An 18,197-nucleotide genomic window follows, 5' to 3' on the forward strand; every position below is an offset into this window, starting at 1 on the left:
CCTAATTTTTTATCTACATATTTCTAAATTAGATGTTTTATTGAACCTAATTTCGATTAATTTAAATGATTTAACTATTAGGTCTAATCTAGACAACTCAATTTTGGCTCAATTTTGAGATGTCCAAGCTCATTTAGATTACTTTTAAAATTTTTAAAAAATTATAAATTATAAACTTATGATATTTGTTAGATCAAATCGGGTTTTTTTTGGGGGGGAATTGTCAAGTATTTTTTGTGCATTATACTTTTTGCCATTTTTAGTTGTTATTTTGGGCTGAAAGTACTCTTAGTCACAACTAGATTAGAAATGGTAAATTAATAATTATATATATATATATATAATAAATAACAAAGTATACATATTAATCTGGCCAACACTATAAGCTCTTGGAATACAGGCATTCAAGTGGGAAGGAAGAATAGCCAAATTGGTTTGGGTCCTTAGAAATCAAAGTCATGTATTCGTATATATCAAATCATGGATCATGGAAGTGAATGTTATTGATTTATACTTTCTTTTATTGATTCTAATCTAAAAATAAGGGTTGCAGTAGTCACGTAGACTTCATGTTATTCAAGCTTTGGAATTCAAAGTCTCAATGACCCAATGAAAACACTCCTACATAAGGGAAGAGATTCTGATTCATTGGGTGAATTCCAAGATTATTCATGGAAAGAAAAAAAAGCGACCGGTGAAAGAAATAGTTCGTTGATGCTTGTTTACGTGTTCTAACCCTAATTAATCGAGTTGTTCAAATTCAAAACCCAGCGAACACTCTCTCCCAACTTCATTATCAGCATTCGTCATTCAGACTAGTTTCCGAGAAATGACAGTTTGTGTTTTATCTTCCAAACCTCCCTCACCAATTGGTGGTGTATACCGGAGACTTCCCATCTCTCTGCGCAAACCCCGAAGACACGAGCAACCAAAGATGAGGGCCTCTCCGACGTATCCTTGCAATTGTATCCTCTTACTGCTACTGTTCCTCTTCTACTTGGAGACTGGCGCAACGAACGTCCATGATCAGAGCTGTAGCCCTAGTGATCTCAGAGCACTCTATGCTTTCGCACGCAGCCTCGACAGAGGAATCCGCGACTGGCCGGCTGCTAACTCCACCCGCTGCTGCGGTTGGCCCGGTGTCCGCTGTGCTCTGTTCTCGCTTAGCGCCGTAAGAGTCGCCGGTCTCGATTTGTCGGGGAAGGGCCTCGAAGGCGTCCTCTCACCATCCCTGGCAGGTTTGGACAAGCTGACCTTCCTCAACCTCTCAAGCAACTCCTTCCGAGGCTCCATCCCGCCGGAGCTGCTCCGCTTGAAGCTCTTGGAGGTGCTCGACCTCAGCAGCAACCACTTGTCGGGAGAGCTGCCACCGGGTATAGGCAACCTCTCGAACCTGTCCCGTTTGGTTGTCTCCAGCAACGGATTTACCGGGAACATTCCTGATGTGTTTCACGACCTGCGAAAGCTCGAGGTCCTCTCCACCAAATCTAATGGATTTGTCGGCCGACTGCCAACTTCGCTGTCCTCCTGTTCGATGCTTACGGTGCTTGATTTATTTAACAATTCTCTTGGCGGTCGCATCGACCTCGACTTTCGACGATTCGATCGTCTTACGACCCTCAACCTCGGATGGAATAGGTTGCAGGGGCTCATCCCCGAGGCTCTCTCTTCTTGCAAGGCATTGAAGATCTTGAATCTGTCTCGAAACAACCTTACCGGACAGGTCCCAGAGAAGCTCGGCAGACTTCGGTCCCTCTCCTTCTTGAATCTGGATGCCAATAGCCTCTCCAATATCTCGCAGGCTTTAGGAGTTCTTCAGGAGTGCCATGACCTGAGGGTTCTTGCTCTTTCCTGGAACTTCCAAGGTGAGGAAATGCCAACGACCGGAATCCGAGGATTCCAAAGCTTACATGCCATGGGTATCGGTAATTGTGCTTTGACTGGTCGTATCCCCTCATGGCTGAGGAATTGCGAAGAGTTAAGTGCTTTGAATTTATCATGGAACCGTTTGACCGGAGAAATACCGTCATGGTTTGGAAGGTTTGATCATCTCTTTTACTTGGACTTGGCAAATAACTCGCTCGACGGGGAGATCCCTGCTTCCTTGGCAGAGCTAAAGAGCCTTATGTTAGAGATTTCTCTGCATTATGGCAATGATTCTTCCATTGAATTCCCGTTATTTGGCTGGAGCAGCAACGGACAGATTCTTGAGCCACGGAAGTATAAGCATTATACAGACTTGCCACCAGCAGTGAATTTGAGTTATAACAGATTGAATGGATCAATTTGGAAGGAGTTTGGAAATCTGAGGTATCTTCATCGGCTGGATCTAAGTCGGAGCAACTTGTCAGGTTCCATTCCAGAAGAACTGTCAGGCATGGTCAATTTGGAGAGGTTGGATTTGTCTTTCAACAATCTGTCAGGGAGCATTCCATCCTCCCTCACAGGGCTTTCTTTTCTTTCCTTTTTCAGTGTAGCTTTCAATCACTTACAAGGACTAATTCCAATAGGGGGTCAGTTCTTGACCTTCCCCTGTTCTAGCTTCGAAGGAAATCCAGGTCTCTATAGTGATTCATTGCCTTTCTGCGAACCTGTGAAGGCAACTTATCAGAAGGAAGGTGATGTCGATGAAGATAAAATTGCTTTCATGGGGTTGCCATTTGCCATTGGAATGGCATCAGGTTTTGTGTTTATCGTTTACGTTTTGATGTGTTGCTGGCAATTATGATCACCTGAGAGATCCAAGGATTAAGTAGTCTACCGGATATATATATATATATATATATATATATATATATATATATATATATATATATATATATATATATATATATATATATATATATATATATAGTTCCTGACAGATACAGATGTGTACTCTTAAACTAAATGAAATTAACTGTAATTTTGTGTAATTTCTTTTAGTATACTGTAAATATTGTATGATTGAATGATAGCATTACATCTTCTCTCTGGTGCGTTCCTTCTCCTCATATAAATCTTCTTTTCTCTAATTTCTGTGTGGTCGATCAATCAGTGAATTCGTATGGCTTAATAGTGCGTTAGAAAAAAGATATAGTACTGTTAGATTATATAGTCTTATATAATTTGATAAGATATATTATAAAATTAATTAAATTTTAATTATTATTTTTTATCAATAGAAAAAAAGAAATTATGAGTTAAGATTCTTTAGGAGTTAATCGTGATGAGAGTACTCTCATAATTATTTATCGTGATATTTTATTCTTATTTATAAATAGATAAAACCTCCTAGAGACTTAATACGTAATGTGATAATATACAGAAGAAAAATTATAGATCTTCTCTCATCTTCCCTTAATCTCTATTCTATTACATATATTAGTATAGGATAGGAATAGAGAAAAATGTGAATCTAGTTTTTTTTTGTAAATCGGTATTATTGTAACTTTCGAATTGGACGATAATGCGCTTGCAAATCATATAAAGATTTTCTGAATAACATCGAAATGTATACATATCTAAACTTCGATCTATAGTTATTTAATTTTAGTTCTTATCAATAATTTTTTTTGTATGATAGAAGCATGATTATAATTTTATACTTACAATTGGTATTAGAGCCGTATGTTTTGAAATTAAAATAAACTAGATCATAAAGGAATTTTAGATCTATTTATGTGATTAGATCTATTCATATTTTAAAATATTATTTTAATCTCTAATTAATATTATTATTGAATTAATTTATAATATATTATGTTCGATTTCTGAATCTATTCCTCTATGCTTCTTGCCTATTTACAGGCGATGTAACACTACTGAAACCATGTATGTTACCCTTATTTCTTCAATGGGTTGCCATCGGTGGCTTAATGTTGATTAGAGCACTATTGAGGGTGGCAATCTTCGATGGTTGTTAGCCCAGTCATGAGCAACATCTACACAAATGGTAGCATTATTGCATGCAGTGATGATTGCTTATGTGTAGCAACCCAGGTGACGGTCATCGATGTGACAACCTACCTTAGTCGTTGGCACAACACACATAGTGGTTTCACTACGTGCAACACAACAACAAGGCAGTAGCCCTGTCGGGTGTTGCTAAGCGATTGTTGTGATGTTTTTACGACGACATTTGCTATCCACTGTTAGTAATATGTGTCTTGCAAACCAATCACGTGAGTAATGACATGTATGACATAATACGTATTCTTTTTTTCTTATTATATTATTTAATATTTTTATTATTTTATATTACTTGTTGCATATATGCATATATATATTATGATGTCCATATATCACGATAATGGGAATCGGATTGTGATGAGATCACGATAATGAGATCGATTCGCCTTTAAATAGAGACCCTAAATAATCCTAGTTATAGGTTGTTCGAGAGAGACATCGAGATAACCAGACAGACTAGTGTACTAGATACCCGTACATATGATAGAGGTGGCTGGTCTCATAACTACTCATGTTGAGATACTATGGATACAATGCAGGTGCTCATTAGAGAATGAGTTCACTGATTGATCCACTCACAGAATGCTGGATTGTTAATGATGTCTTATTGTCAAACATCAATTCTGTAACCCCAATGATGTATTTGGTCTTTAGACTTGAGATATCAATGATGTCCTGTATAAATACTTCACTCTTTAATACCAGACTTGTATGTCTGAAAGTTCCAGATCTAACACAATCGGTCATCGGGAGTGGTAGCCAACTTTACGAGGGCTAACAGTGATGATAGTACTCTCCTTATTATTTATCTTGATATTTTGTTCTCGTCTATAAATACATAGGACCTCCTAGGGACTTAATACATAACGTGACAATATATAAAAGAAAAATTATAGGTCCTCTTATCTTTCCTTAATTCCTATTATATTACTTATAATGGTACTGTGAAAAGATATGAATAGAGAAAAATATAAATCTAGTTTTCTTTATAGACCGGTATTACTATAACTTTTTAATTGGATGACAATATGCTTGCAAATCATATAAAGATTTTCTGAATAGCATCAAAAGGTACACGGACATCTAAACTTCGATCTATAGTTATTTAATCTTAGTTATTATTATTAATTTTTTTTCGTATAATTGAAGCATGATTACAAATTTTATACTTATAACTGTTATCAGAGCCACATGTTTTGAAATTAAAATAGACTAGATCATAAAGGAATTTTAGATCTATTCATCTTTTAAATTATTATTTTAATCTCTAATTCATTTTAATATTGAATTAATCTGTGATGTATTATGTTTGATTTCTAAATCTATTCCTCTATACTTCTTGCTTGTTTGTAGGCGATATAACACGAGTGAAATTATGACTATATGCTACCCATATTTCTTCGAGTTGCCATCAGCAGCTTAAGCTGTCGGCTATAGCACTATTGAGAGTGGCGATCTCTATTGGTCATTGGCCTAGTCGTGAGCAACAGCTACACAAATGATAGTATTGTTGCATGCAGTGATGATTGCTTATGTGCAGCAGCCTAGGTGACAGTCATAGTTGTGACAACCTACCTTCGTCGTTGGCACTACACAAATAGTGGTGCCACTACGTGCAACATAACAAGGCAATAGCTTTGTCGGGTGTTGGTACCTTTGATGAGCGATTGTTGCGATGTTACTACAGCGACATTTGCTATCCACCACTGACATCAATAGGACATTAGAGGTTAGGGTCACCCAATGGCTATGCAGTAATTGTATGGGTCGCTTGTCAACTGCAGACACATACGCAACCAATGAGAACTTGTGTGACAATGATAGCCGCGCGTGTGAGACCAATCATGCATGGGCACGATGGAATGCAACGATAGCCTTATGGGCCATCAATGGATCGTGAAGGGAGTTTGGGCAAGAGGCACGTAAGTGACGGACGATCTTGCACCATGGCAACCATATCCCGCACGCAAGCTGCGACAATTGAGAAAAAAAAAAGATTATGGTTTTCTCACACAGTAAAGATTATTTAATTCTTCTATTTTTTTTAATTCCAATTGATCTTCCCTTGACAATTCTGCCCTTCAGAAAATATATATTTTCAATATATGTTCTAATAAAATTATAATTTTACTCTTCAGAAATCAAATATTTTTTAATATTCTCAATTATAAAATTGACCAATTTTGACTTGTATTAATCAAATTTTACTTAAAGCCCGATCTTAGCCTAAGTTTTTATCAACCTATTTCTAAATTAGATTTTTGATTAAACTTAATTTTTATTAATTTAATTGATTTAACTATTGGGTGTAATCTCAAACACTCAATTTTGGCTCAATTTCGAGATGTTCAATTAAATAAGACCGATTAGTCCATTTAGATTATTTATAAAATTTTAAGAAAATTAGAAATTATAAACTTATGATATTTGTTAGATCAAATCGGATTTTTTTTTTGAAATTGTCAAGTACTTTTTTTGCTTTAAACTTTTGCCATTTCTAGTTGTTATTTTGGTTTGAAAGTACTCTTAGTCACAACTAGAATAGAAATGATAAATTAATAATTTACTATATATAAAATATATATATATATATATATAATAAATCATACCATAACAAAGTATACATATTAATCTGGTCAACAATAAAAGCTCTTGGAATACAAGCATTCAAGTCAAAATAAACTCATGTATTTTTATATATCAAATCATAGATCATGGAAGTGATTTATACTTTCTTTTCTTGATTCTAATAAAAAAAGAAGGGTTGCAGTAGTCACGTAGACTTCTTTTGGGTCGAGTAAACTAAACTCCTGCATACTTTTTTTTGTTAGTCAAGCTTTGGAATTCAAAGCCTCATTGACCCAATGAAAACACTCCAACATAATGAAAGAGATTCTTATTCATGGGTGAATTCCAAGATTATTCATGGAATGAAAGAAAAAACGACAGGTGAAAGAAATAGTTCGTTGATGCTTGCTCACTTGTTCTGACCCTAATTAATTGAGTTGGACAAATTCAAAACGTAGCTAACACTCTCTCACGACTTCATCATCAGCATTCGTTACTCAGACTAGTCTCCAAGAAATGACAGTTTGTGTTTTATCTTCCAAACCTCGCTCAGCAATTGGTGTTGTATACCGGAGACTTCCCATCTCTCTGCGCAAACCCCGAAGACACGAGAAACCAAAGATGAGGGCCTCTCCGACGTATCCTTGCAATTGTATCCTCTTACTGCTACTGTTCCTCTTCTACTTGGAGACTGGCGCAACGAACGTCCATGATCAGAGCTGTAGCCCTAGTGATCTCAGAGCACTCTATGCTTTCGCACGCAGCCTCGACAGAGGAATCCGCGACTGGCCGGCTGCTAACTCCACCCGCTGCTGCGGTTGGCCCGGTGTCCGCTGTGCTCTGTTCTCGCTTAGCGCCGTAAGAGTCGCCGGTCTCGATTTGTCGGGGAAGGGCCTCGAAGGCGTCCTCTCACCATCCCTGGCAGGTTTGGACAAGCTGACTTTCCTCAACCTCTCAAGCAACTCCTTCCGAGGCTCCATCCCGCCGGAGCTGCTCCGCTTGAAGCTCTTGGAGGTGCTCGACCTCAGCAGCAACTACTTGTCGGGAGAGCTGCCGCCGGGTATAGGCAACCTCTCGAACCTGTCCCGTTTGGTTGTCTCCAGCAACGGATTTACCGGGAACATTCCTGATGTGTTTCACGACCTGCGAAAGCTCGAGGTCCTCTCCACCAAATCTAATGGATTTGTCGGCCGACTGCCAACTTCGCTGTCCTCCTGTTCGATGCTTACGGTGCTTGATTTATTTAACAATTCTCTTGGCGGTCGCATCGACCTCGACTTTCGACGATTCGATCGTCTTACGACCCTCAACCTCGGATGGAATAGGTTGCAGGGGCTCATCCCCGAGGCTCTCTCTTCTTGCAAGGCATTGAAGATCTTGAATCTGTCTCGAAACAACCTTACCGGACAGGTCCCAGAGAAGCTCGGCAGACTTCGGTCCCTCTCCTTCTTGAATCTGATTGCCAATAGCCTCTCCAATATCTCGTAGGCTTTAGGAGTTCTTCAGGAGTGCCATGACCTGAGGGTTCTTGCTCTTTCCTGGAACTTCCAAGGCGAGGAAATGCCGACGACCGGAATCCGAGGATTCCAAAGCTTACATGCCATGGGCATCGGTAATTGTGCTTTGACTGGTCGTATCCCCTCATGGCTGAGGAATTGCGAAGAGTTAAGCGCTTTGAATTTATCATGGAACCGTTTGACCGGAGAAATACCGTCATGGCTTGGAAGGTTTGATCATCTCTTTTACTTGGACTTGGCAAATAACTCGCTCGACGGGGAGATCCCTGCTTCCTTGGCAGAGCTAAAGAGCCTTATGTCAGAGATTTCTCTGCATGATGGCAATGATTCTTCCATTGAATTCCCGTTATTTGGCAGGAGCATCAACGGACAGATTCTTGAGCCACTGAAGTATAAGCATTATACAGACTTGCCACCAACAGTGAATTTGAGTTATAACAGATTGAATGGATCAATTTGGAAGGAGTTTGGAAATCTGAGGTATCTTCATCGGCTGGATCTAAGTCAGAACAACTTGTCAGGTTCCATTCCAGAAGAACTGTCAGGCATGGTCAGTTTGGAGAGGTTGGATTTGTCTTTCAACAATCTGTCAGGGAGCATTCCATCCTCCCTCACCGGGCTTTCTTTTCTTTCCTTTTTCAGTGTAGCTTTCAATCACTTACGAGGACTAATTCCAATAGGAGGTCAGTTCTCGACCTTCCCCTGTTCTAGCTTCGAAGGAAATCCAGGTCTCTACAGTGATTGTTTGCCATTCTGCGAAACTCTGAAGGCAACGTATCAGAAGGAATGCGATGTTGATGAAGATAAAATTGCTTTCACGGGGCTGCCATTTGCCATTGGAATGGCATCAGGTTTTGTGTTTATCGTTTACGTTTTGATGTGTTGCTGGCAATTATGATTACCTAACAGATCCAATGGATTAAGTAGTCTACCTGATATATATATATATATATATATATATATATATATATATACATATATACATATATACATATATATATATATATACATATATACATATATACATATATATATATATATACATATATGTATATATGTATATATATATATACATATATGTATATATGTATATATATACATATACATATATGTATATATGTATATATATACATATACATATATGTATATATGTATATATATACATATACATATATGTATATATGTATATATATACATATACATATATGTATATATGTATATATATACATATACATATATATATGTATATATATATATATATATATATATATATGTATACATATATATATATATATGTATACCTATATATATATATATAGTTCCTGCTGGATAGAGATGTGTACTCTTAAACTAAATGAAATTAACTATAATTTTGCAAAATTTCTTTTGGTATAGTGTAAATAATGTATGATTGAATGATACTCTTCCGTAAGTTCTCCCCATTTAAATCTTCTTTTCTCTACGATATGAATTTATGGGTGTGATTAATAAGATTCATTAGAAGTTATAAAAGGACTCTCCTATAAATCAAAAGGATTTTGTAGGATCTCAACACGTGACGTGACAATATATAATAGAAAGATTATAAATATTCTCTTATCTCTCCTTAATTCATATTTCATTGCTTATAGTAATTAGATAAAAAAAATAGAAATAAGGGAAAGAGTGAATCTAGTTTTCTTTACATATCGATATTATTGTAACTTTCAAATCAAATATGATGCACTTACAGATCATATAAAGATCTAAATAGTATCGATAAGTATATACATCTAAACTTCGATGGATAGGTATTTGATTTCAGTTTTTTCATATAATAGAAGCATTATTATATTTTTATATTTATAATTGATACGAGAGCTACATGTTTTAAAATTAAAATAAATTAAATCATAATTTTTTTAGATATATTTATGTGATTAGATATACTCATCTTTTATATCATTATTTTAATATTTAATTAATATTATTATTGAATTAATTTGTTATGTATTATGTTTAATCTCTGAATCTATTTATAAATGCTCGTCACTTGTTTGTGAGTAATATTATTGAATCCTGTATTTTGATGATAAACTTAATTGATGAGTTTATCATCTAATATATTTTGAGATAAGTGACGCAATAAATACATCAATTAAGGACTCGAACCATCAAGGATAAATTATGAAAGCAAGTGAATCGGATATTGTGTTAAAAAAATATCATGTTGGAAATTGGACATCAAGCCGGAAGATTGATCGACGTATTGATTGGACTTCGTGCTATAACTCCGGACATCATGTCGAAAAGATCGGATGTCATAAAAAAATTAATACGATGATAAGTTGAATGATATACATGGACGATATACTGGAAGGAGCATTCCAGTATATTCTCTGCAGCTTTCAATCAGTTTTTGGCCTCCTCCCTCACCCGCTTTCTTTTCTTTCCTTCTTCAGTGCAGCTTTCAATCAGTTGCAAGGACTAATTCCAAGTGGAGGTCAGTTCTTGGCCTTCCCATGTTATTCTGGACGACTCTGCAACTCGACTCGGCTCGCGACACAACAGAAGGACGATGATGCTGATGTGTTTCGGAGTCCTACCATTCACATTGATTTTGGAGTACTACCATTCACACTTGGCGTAACGGTGGGTTTTTGGTCCACTGTGTACTTTTTTGTGTTTCTGGAGTCAAACATCAAGGAGAATATATATATATATATATATATATATATATATATATATATATATATATATATATATAGAGCAAACATATTAGGACTGATGTACAAAATCCTCTTTTCTCTTACCTTTGGGGTGGATAGCTTCATTGATTAGGCCACAAATATAACTATTTACGAGGAACTCTGTTTATTGCAGTTTCGGAGATTTTCTTGTATCCCACTAATACTGTGGTCATATGAAAAAGATTGGGTAAATTTCTAAAAAATATATATATTTTTATTTGTTTCCTATTAATTTTTATTTATTTATTTTCACATACGTCCCTTAATTCCTAAAAGGTAAAATTGTCTTTGGTCTCTATCCCATTGATGGTTGCCTATACCTCGTCTTACCACCGTTGTTTTGCCCTTGTTATCGTCCTCACAAATATGCCCTTGTCATTCCTAATTGACGTCGCGAGTGGGTGTTGATGGAGATGTTGGCTATGAAGGAGTTGGCTTCGACTCACTTCTGATTGCCACCATTTTATCATGTGATATCCCTAGTGGATCCATACATAAGTGAAGCGAACATGTTCCAATGCAGAGCAAGCCCTCAAGGGGTTCCGCTTTATCAATTGAACAATGATAAGGGCGATGATTCGATCAAACTTTGACGTCAAGTAGAGGATCACGTGCTAAGACGACGATGAGAACACACGGGTCTCGAGATGGGATAGAGACGACGAATAATAATAATAGCGAAGATGGTAATCAACGGACGAAGGTTAATAGTAATTTTATTTTTTAGAAAATAAGAAACACCTTGTGAAAATAAATAAAAAAATATTAATTAAAAAAAGTGAAAATAAGAGGTTTATTTGAAAAATTATTTAAAAAAAGTTCACAACAATAACTGTTTAGAAAGAAAGATATTGAGATTTCATCCAGGATAATAATCTATGTTTGGTGCCCTTAATTGTTTCCTCCTCCCGAGACTTCTCGATTTCTGTGCAGTTCACTCACACTCGATGAGATGATATCATAAAATATATTTCTATTTATGCACGTCATACGGTACCCTCATGACCCCTCTCGTTAAGGATCAGCCTACCCAAAATTATCGTATAATTCCGTAATACCTGCATATATAAAAACAAAACTACTGGCGTAACGAATTACCAACCGATGAATATAGGAGAATAAGCATCGCTCTATCGAAATGAAACCTCATAATAAGAATAATTGAACAAAATATTTTATTTTATTGAACAACTTCGCCATCACCGAACGGGTTGGTTTGGGGGGACGAATGCAAACCAAGAACTCGATCGACTGACCCGAGTCGAGACAACAGTATCGCATTCCCAGGCAGCCTCGTGCACTTCCACCACACAGTTGTCCCGCCCCAAATCCCTCGTCTTCAACGCGCTTCACCGTCACAGAACAAGCGTACATATGGAAACAAGAGAAGCCCAACGACTCGAGCCAATCCCATCTCGTTGTCGGCGACCATCTATGTCGGTAACCCGTCCATGAACCAGCTTCTGGTCCTTCTCTTCCGGGTTGAGCAGTGGTGCTGGTACGTAGCTTCTGGTCTGCACTGATCACTGAACAACATCTGTCACCTAACCTCTCGACAATGACGAGCACCAGGGTAAAAAGAAAAGGAATATACCGCTCGATGGGCATGCGGAAAGGCCCGTGTGATTCCACCGAAATCTCCGGCAAAGCGGTCGGGCAGATGCTGCGTCATGTGGCCATGCTGTAAAGGATAACTTGTGCGTATTTAAGCCATGGATGTGTCTAGGTTGATGCAGATTTTTGTGTTCCTCTTGCCGCTGGTAAACCAAGTCCCATCAATCCGCTTTCCCAACATTAGCGGCCTTCTCTAGTTAGATCTTTCAGAGAGCCTTTTAGAGAGAGAGAGAGAGAGAAAGAGAGAAAGAGAGAGAGCAGGAAGAATGGGTTTTCTGGAACACATCTCTGAGATCTGTTCGTTCCCGAGCAGTCACAACAAGTTCAAGAAGAAGAACCAGTTGCAGGTAAGCACAGAGGTTTACCTGCTCTTATTAGTCTCCTTCCTGCCCTGGAGATCGAGTATATGATGTGTGAATCGTTGATGGATGCAGACGGTGGAGATAAAGGTGAGGATGGACTGCGAAGGGTGCGAGAGGAAGGTCAGGAAAGCAGTGGAAGGCATGAAAGGTTTGAAGACCGACCTTGCTTCTCTCTTCTGCGATTTGATCCTTCTGAAGTGCTTGTGTTTGCAGGGGTGAGCAGCGTAGAGATCGAGCCGAAGCAGCACAAGGTGACGGTGGTAGGGTACGTGGACCCGAAGAAGGTGATAAGGAGGGTGGCGTGGAAGACGGGGAAGAAGGCGGAGCCGTGGCCGTACGTGCCGTACGACGTCGTCGCCCACCCCTACGCGCCGGGGGCCTACGACAAGAAGGCGCCGCCGGGGTACGTGCGGAACGTGGTGGACGACCCGGCCGCGGCCCCGCTCGCCCGCGCGAGCTCCACGGAGGTGAAGTACACCACGGCGTTCAGCGACGACAACCCCAACAACTGCAGCGTCATGTGAAGGCCGAAGAGCCCCTCGATTAAGCTTTTGGTCGTGCCAATAACAGTCCGCAGTGTGGTGGTGTTGTGTTAGAGCACTGTTCTTGTGATTTGTATGAATATATTTATTCTTTTCCCTCCTTTTTTTCCCCCTTTTTAGTAGATCGTTCATGTTATGTCGAAAGTATGTGATTGTGTTAATTTGAGTTTTTTCTTTTTCTGTAATCTCTACCATTCTTTTCCTCTCGTCTCAGGGCTTTCCTTGCAGACTCTTCAACAGCTATTTCCATCCTCTGGTACCCATCACCAATTTTAGTCTCCTCCACCATGTCTTTGCCGGCCTTCAGGGAAGTATCGGTCTCAGAACACCAAAGACAGCAAGGTTGGCTAAATTAGTCTTTGAACCACCTGATGCGAACATGACGAAAACTAACCACCAATCAAATAAACAAAGAATCTTCGTATCAGTCTGTATTTTGAGGGTGTGAGATACCTCTGCCATCGAGAGCTGTGGTCCATGTTTGTGCAGCTTCATGTAGAGCAGGTGATGTTATATGCTTCTTCAGCTTCTTCGACACCATGAGCATGATTGCAACTCCAGTATATTTTGAGATGAATCTCTCCGTAGTGCTAAAGTTTCCTGCAATTATTGGCTTCTTGGTAAACTGCTTTTTAGAAATCCAGCCAGAAATCGACACAAGTCTAAGCAGATCAAAATGAATTTACAACAATGTATAGTGTTAGGAGACAAGCAACTCTATCATAGATATCAGGGACCATTTTTCAGTGACTAATCTTAAACATCTGAGTCTCATTCAGTAGTTCAGCATAACACAAAAGTAATTCACCCATAAAACCAATAATGTCAGATTAGACAGACGATTAACCGAAGCACCTTTAGAACAAAGCTGATAAGGTATTTGATAACTAGCCAAGAAAATATTATATATTATGTAGAACCAACCATGAAATTTCAGACAATCAAGATTGTCTGATATGAGATATTGCAACGATCCTTAGAAATCAGACTTCAAACAGAATCTTGTCTGAGAAATATAGAACTGTCTATAGTTTCTGAACAATTATAATTAGTAGAAATCAACTGTAAATTTAGTACATTTATTTTCATTCAGATCATTTCTGTTTTAACGAGTTTTAGGAGTCGATTAGGTATTTGAATTCAGGCTGACTATGCCCATCTATAAGTTGTATTTAGCTGCTCATACAAATCTTATTAGATATGTGTAACAAAATGCCATAGTTGGAATTTATTCAGAGCTGGCTACACCCATCTATAAGTTGTATTTGGCTGCTCAGAGAACTCTTAATAGATACATGTAGAATGATTCAATCGCTCGACTGGGACTCTTTGAGAGATTGCAGTCATATAGCTTTTGGAGTTATTTTTGAAGTTGTAAATAAGATAAGGTCCAAGTAGACTGTGTTTTAAGTGTTTTTATGGTACATCAAAAATAGTCACATAAATTCGGCTTAGAAAAATCAATGTGCTAAAATTGTGACCTATAATGCCTTATATGCATATCCAGTCGTATTGCATAATATGTGTATGCCATATGAACAAACCTGAAGTAGCCAAAACCTACATAGAACGAATAACCAACCAAAAACTGAGGCACATCCAAAGAAAAGAAAAGAAAAAAGGATAAGCCGACAGAAAACAGAGATGCGGGCACAAAAGGGGGTCGGTTTGGGTTGTGGAATTTATCATGACTTCTTATTAAGCTGGTTACAACAAATTCTAATAGTACTAATCCACATACTATATAACACATTGTTAAGACACTAGCACTAATCTTGCAAATTTCAAATATATAAGAATCTTGGCTTGAATGACTAAATTGTAATCTAAAGAATTATCTCTGAACATATAAAACAGACACTAAGCTTAACATGCTTAGACATGTAATCAAAGGATTCTAAAACCTCCAAAGTAGTTCTGTATATGTTTGGTGATAAGACATACACAAGATGATCATCAACCCACCTGCACTGGGGCAAAATATGTATCATAGCATTAGCAATACATCCAATTATTACAACTCAAACTGAACATCTATAATGAAATGACAATTTTTTCATAATGCAACTCAGTACTCTGAATAAGTATACAACAACCAGCCTTTGTGTATCTTTTTTTTAATGCATAAATTTTCTAGTTTTCACATAGTTCACTGAAAGTTTTGCTATACATAAATTAGAAAACATGTCAATGACCATGACGAAGCTGAAATTACAAAATATTATGGCACATAAATCAATGTAAAAATATCAAAATGTGTGCATGCAGTTGCACACTCAAAGCTGAAATTAAGCAATACAACAATGAGAGTCTTTCAAGGAACCAAATATGACGACCACTTAGAGTATCTTTGTTAAAAGAAGAAAGCCCCGAATCAAACGAAAGTGCAAAACTCACACCTTTATATTACACATTGTACTCACGTTCTCAGATTGTTTAGATATCTCTTGCGCCTGCTTACATCCAAAAGAAACTATGGTTTGTGTTCTAAACGAAGAAGGTAACCAATTGCTCGTTCTTTTTCATTATGCTGCTAAGTTACGGTATCTCGCTAATCACGGAATCTGCTAAGACCATCACTCTCACCCAATAAACCCGGAGCCATGCATTCCGTAGGAAGATAAATAAATCAACACTAAGTAGCTAAATTTGTTGGTGATTGCTTCAAATCAACGTAAGGTACTCATCGATCAAGATTACAAAAGAAACCAAGTAATCACCTTTAACCTTGTTACAGAGGGGGCAGGCCTCGTACTGGTAGGGGACGGCATCCTTGGGTATCAACTCGGGAGATGGCGGCTCAGGCGAAGGAGAGAGCTCCAGCACTGGCGGGCGGCGGATACGGCCGCCATCTCGACCGCGTCGAGGTGGTGACATAAGAGGCGGCGGCGCAAGCGGCGAACAGCCAAAAGGAATCATTGGAGTAGACTTCCACGTGGGCCGTGGGCATTAACTCATGGGCCTAATCTGTAGTCTGTGGGCCGTACGCGTGTCCAATGACCCCTCTTCCTTATATATAACGGTTCGGAGAAAAGCGTTACCAAACTCGTTCCGCGGGTCGGCTTTCACGTCTCTGTTTCTCTCTGTTTCCGAACTGGTAATTCGATTGCTAACAAACCATGAGAGTGCACAACATACATTGTTTAGTGACTATGAACCACTTCATTCCTTCCCCTCTTTCATGGTTACCAGCGAGTTGGACCCCATCTAATAAATGTTGATGGCAACATATTGTCTTGTTCGACTAATAATTCACCCTTCATAACGTGAAGAACTTCTGATATCAAGTTTTCATTAAATGCTCGATTAGGACAGATTTGGCGAGTGTGTTTGGAACTCACTGAGTCGTTTCTGTATTTTGGTTGCATTTTCTTCTGATTAATGTGGTCTATAAATATCTGATGTGGACATTGGAGAAGAGCTCGAAGCCCGTTCACTGTCCACACACATGGCATTCATTTAACAGCATTTAGATCAACCATCTTGCTTGGATGTGGAAACGTCACGGTCTCTTTTGCTCCTCCCTCTCCAAATGCAATAGCCTGTGTTGTTCAGAGCTCAGCAGTAATGGCTGGAGGGGCAAAACCTCAAAAGCTGTCGGTGCAGCGTAGATGCAGAAGGAACGCGAGGGAATGTGAACTCTTTGATGTACTGAACCACCACAAATGTCAGTCATATATCGGTGAGCGGGAGGGACGGAGAGAACACTGTTAGGAAGTCATTCGCCATGAATACTGCAGCAGCTGTCTCTATCCTTTGGTGGTCTCGTGTTTTAAATGCTTCGCCACAACATACCCACCACTTTAATCTCCCTGTCACTCCATCTCTCTCCCCTCTTCATCTTCTACCACCAACCTTTAGCTTTTTTCCCCAAGAGATCAGATGAGAGTTGAGTTTGATCGGTCCAGATATTCCACTTGGAAGAAGGAACGCAACATCCTCTCTCTCATACGGTTGGAGAGATTGGAGAGGGATCAACCATGAAAGGGCTATTGTGGTGTTGGTCCGGCTCACTCAGAATGCATCAGCAAGAAGGCAAAGCAAACGCCTTACAGATTGCATTCTGATTGAGCCGCGCCAATATCTCAGCACTCTTTTCATTCCTCACTCCTCAGCGCATGCAGTTCTGTTGCCATCTCTCTGGATTACATCTAAGCCTGCTTGCAACTCTCTCATTCCAAACTTGTAGCGGTGGCCGTGACACTGAGTTTGCTGTGATTAGTGACTCCGCACTGCAACTCAGGTACTTTATAGATAACCTTCTTAACTGATGTTGTTATCCCACTGTGAAGCTGTTCTTTTCATATCACCAGCCATATAGATCAAAATAATTTCTAAGTGGACCGGATAACCTTTGGATAATTTCATGATCCCTTTATACGTGGGATATGTGAGGGACCATATCAACCATAAAAAGAATCACAAGGCTGACTCAGCCACCTACATTTGCTATTTCATATTATTTAGATTACATTTCTTTCCAATGAGAAGCTCCTAATTCCAATCCTTCATTGTAAAGATAGCTTTTTCCTTTTATGTTTTGATTTCAATCAGATCCTAACACGATACTACGAGACCACAAAATTGAGATCTGATGTAGGTTGAGGGTAATTGTTCATGGTTGAAACTTGAACACAATTTCAATCTGAACCAACCTATCTAAGCTTGACGTTATCAGCATTTTAAAGCAATAAATAGAATTATAGATTATAAGATGAGCAGCTGTGAAGCGTCCAACAGTGTCTCCTTCTCTGTCTCTCTCTGCTGACAAAAACCAGAGGACGCGGTGTACGGCCTTCCCATCTCCATGGCCGTCTCCAGAATCCTCGCCGGCATGAGATCCCCGGCGTCTTCTCCTGTTCTCCACCATCTTATTCCTGTTTCCTCCTCTTGTTCATCTTCTCAGTGCGATGT

At 38.7% G+C, this 18,197-nt stretch overlaps 3 protein-coding genes, 1 long non-coding RNA gene and 1 pseudogene across 4 annotated transcripts; 3 read left to right on the forward strand and 2 right to left on the reverse strand.

Moving 5' to 3' along the window:
* The first annotated feature begins 855 nt into the window (after window positions 1–855).
* LOC135635370 (phytosulfokine receptor 1-like) lies at window positions 856–2,760 on the forward strand. The gene has a single exon (XM_065146402.1). The coding sequence runs from the start codon at window positions 935–937 to the stop codon at window positions 2,726–2,728; it is 1,794 nt and encodes a 597-aa protein (XP_065002474.1). The 5' UTR covers window positions 856–934; the 3' UTR covers window positions 2,729–2,760.
* Window positions 2,761–6,898: 4,138 nt separating this feature from the next.
* On the forward strand, window positions 6,899–8,934 carry LOC135636446 (phytosulfokine receptor 1-like; annotated as a pseudogene).
* Window positions 8,935–11,926: 2,992 nt separating this feature from the next.
* LOC135635515 (uncharacterized) lies at window positions 11,927–12,499 on the reverse strand. The gene is made up of 2 exons (XR_010495652.1): window positions 12,360–12,499; window positions 11,927–12,291 (listed from the first exon to the last, which is right to left on the reverse strand). It is a non-coding gene; the product is annotated as an uncharacterized LOC135635515 (long non-coding RNA).
* LOC103982707 (heavy metal-associated isoprenylated plant protein 26) lies at window positions 12,279–13,468 on the forward strand. The gene is made up of 3 exons (XM_009399698.3): window positions 12,279–12,726; window positions 12,814–12,889; window positions 12,955–13,468. Exons 1-3 carry the CDS (start codon window positions 12,646–12,648, stop codon window positions 13,263–13,265), a joined length of 468 nt encoding a protein of 155 aa, XP_009397973.2. The 5' UTR covers window positions 12,279–12,645; the 3' UTR covers window positions 13,266–13,468.
* Window positions 13,345–16,202, reverse strand: LOC135636447 (uncharacterized). The gene is made up of 3 exons (XM_065148136.1): window positions 16,004–16,202; window positions 13,737–13,883; window positions 13,345–13,651 (listed from the first exon to the last, which is right to left on the reverse strand). The coding sequence occupies exons 1-3, from the start codon at window positions 16,200–16,202 to the stop codon at window positions 13,587–13,589; spliced, it is 411 nt and encodes a 136-aa protein (XP_065004208.1). The 3' UTR covers window positions 13,345–13,586.
* Window positions 16,203–18,197: the final 1,995 nt, after the last annotated feature.

The sequence above is a fragment of the Musa acuminata genome, chromosome BXJ3-4, assembly GCF_036884655.1.
Source record: "Musa acuminata AAA Group cultivar baxijiao chromosome BXJ3-4, Cavendish_Baxijiao_AAA, whole genome shotgun sequence".
In the NCBI taxonomy this organism is placed as follows: Eukaryota; Viridiplantae; Streptophyta; class Magnoliopsida; order Zingiberales; family Musaceae; genus Musa; species Musa acuminata.

Coding starts and splice junctions, on each gene's coding strand:
- LOC135635370 (XM_065146402.1), top strand. CDS start 935: ATGAGGGCCTCTCCGACGTATCCTTGCAATTGTATCCTCTTACTGCTA.
- LOC103982707 (XM_009399698.3), top strand. CDS start 12,646: ATGGGTTTTCTGGAACACATCTCTGAGATCTGTTCGTTCCCGAGCAGT. Junction 12,727..12,813: donor AGAAGAAGAACCAGTTGCAG/GTAAGCACAGAG, acceptor TGATGGATGCAG/ACGGTGGAGATAAAGGTGAG. Junction 12,890..12,954: donor AGCAGTGGAAGGCATGAAAG/GTTTGAAGACCG, acceptor TTGTGTTTGCAG/GGGTGAGCAGCGTAGAGATC.
- LOC135636447 (XM_065148136.1), bottom strand. CDS start 16,202: ATGATTCCTTTTGGCTGTTCGCCGCTTGCGCCGCCGCCTCTTATGTCA. Junction 13,884..16,003: donor CCTCTGTAACAAGGTTAAAG/GTGATTACTTGG, acceptor CAATAATTGCAG/GAAACTTTAGCACTACGGAG. Junction 13,652..13,736: donor CACAGCTCTCGATGGCAGAG/GTATCTCACACC, acceptor TGTTCGCATCAG/GTGGTTCAAAGACTAATTTA.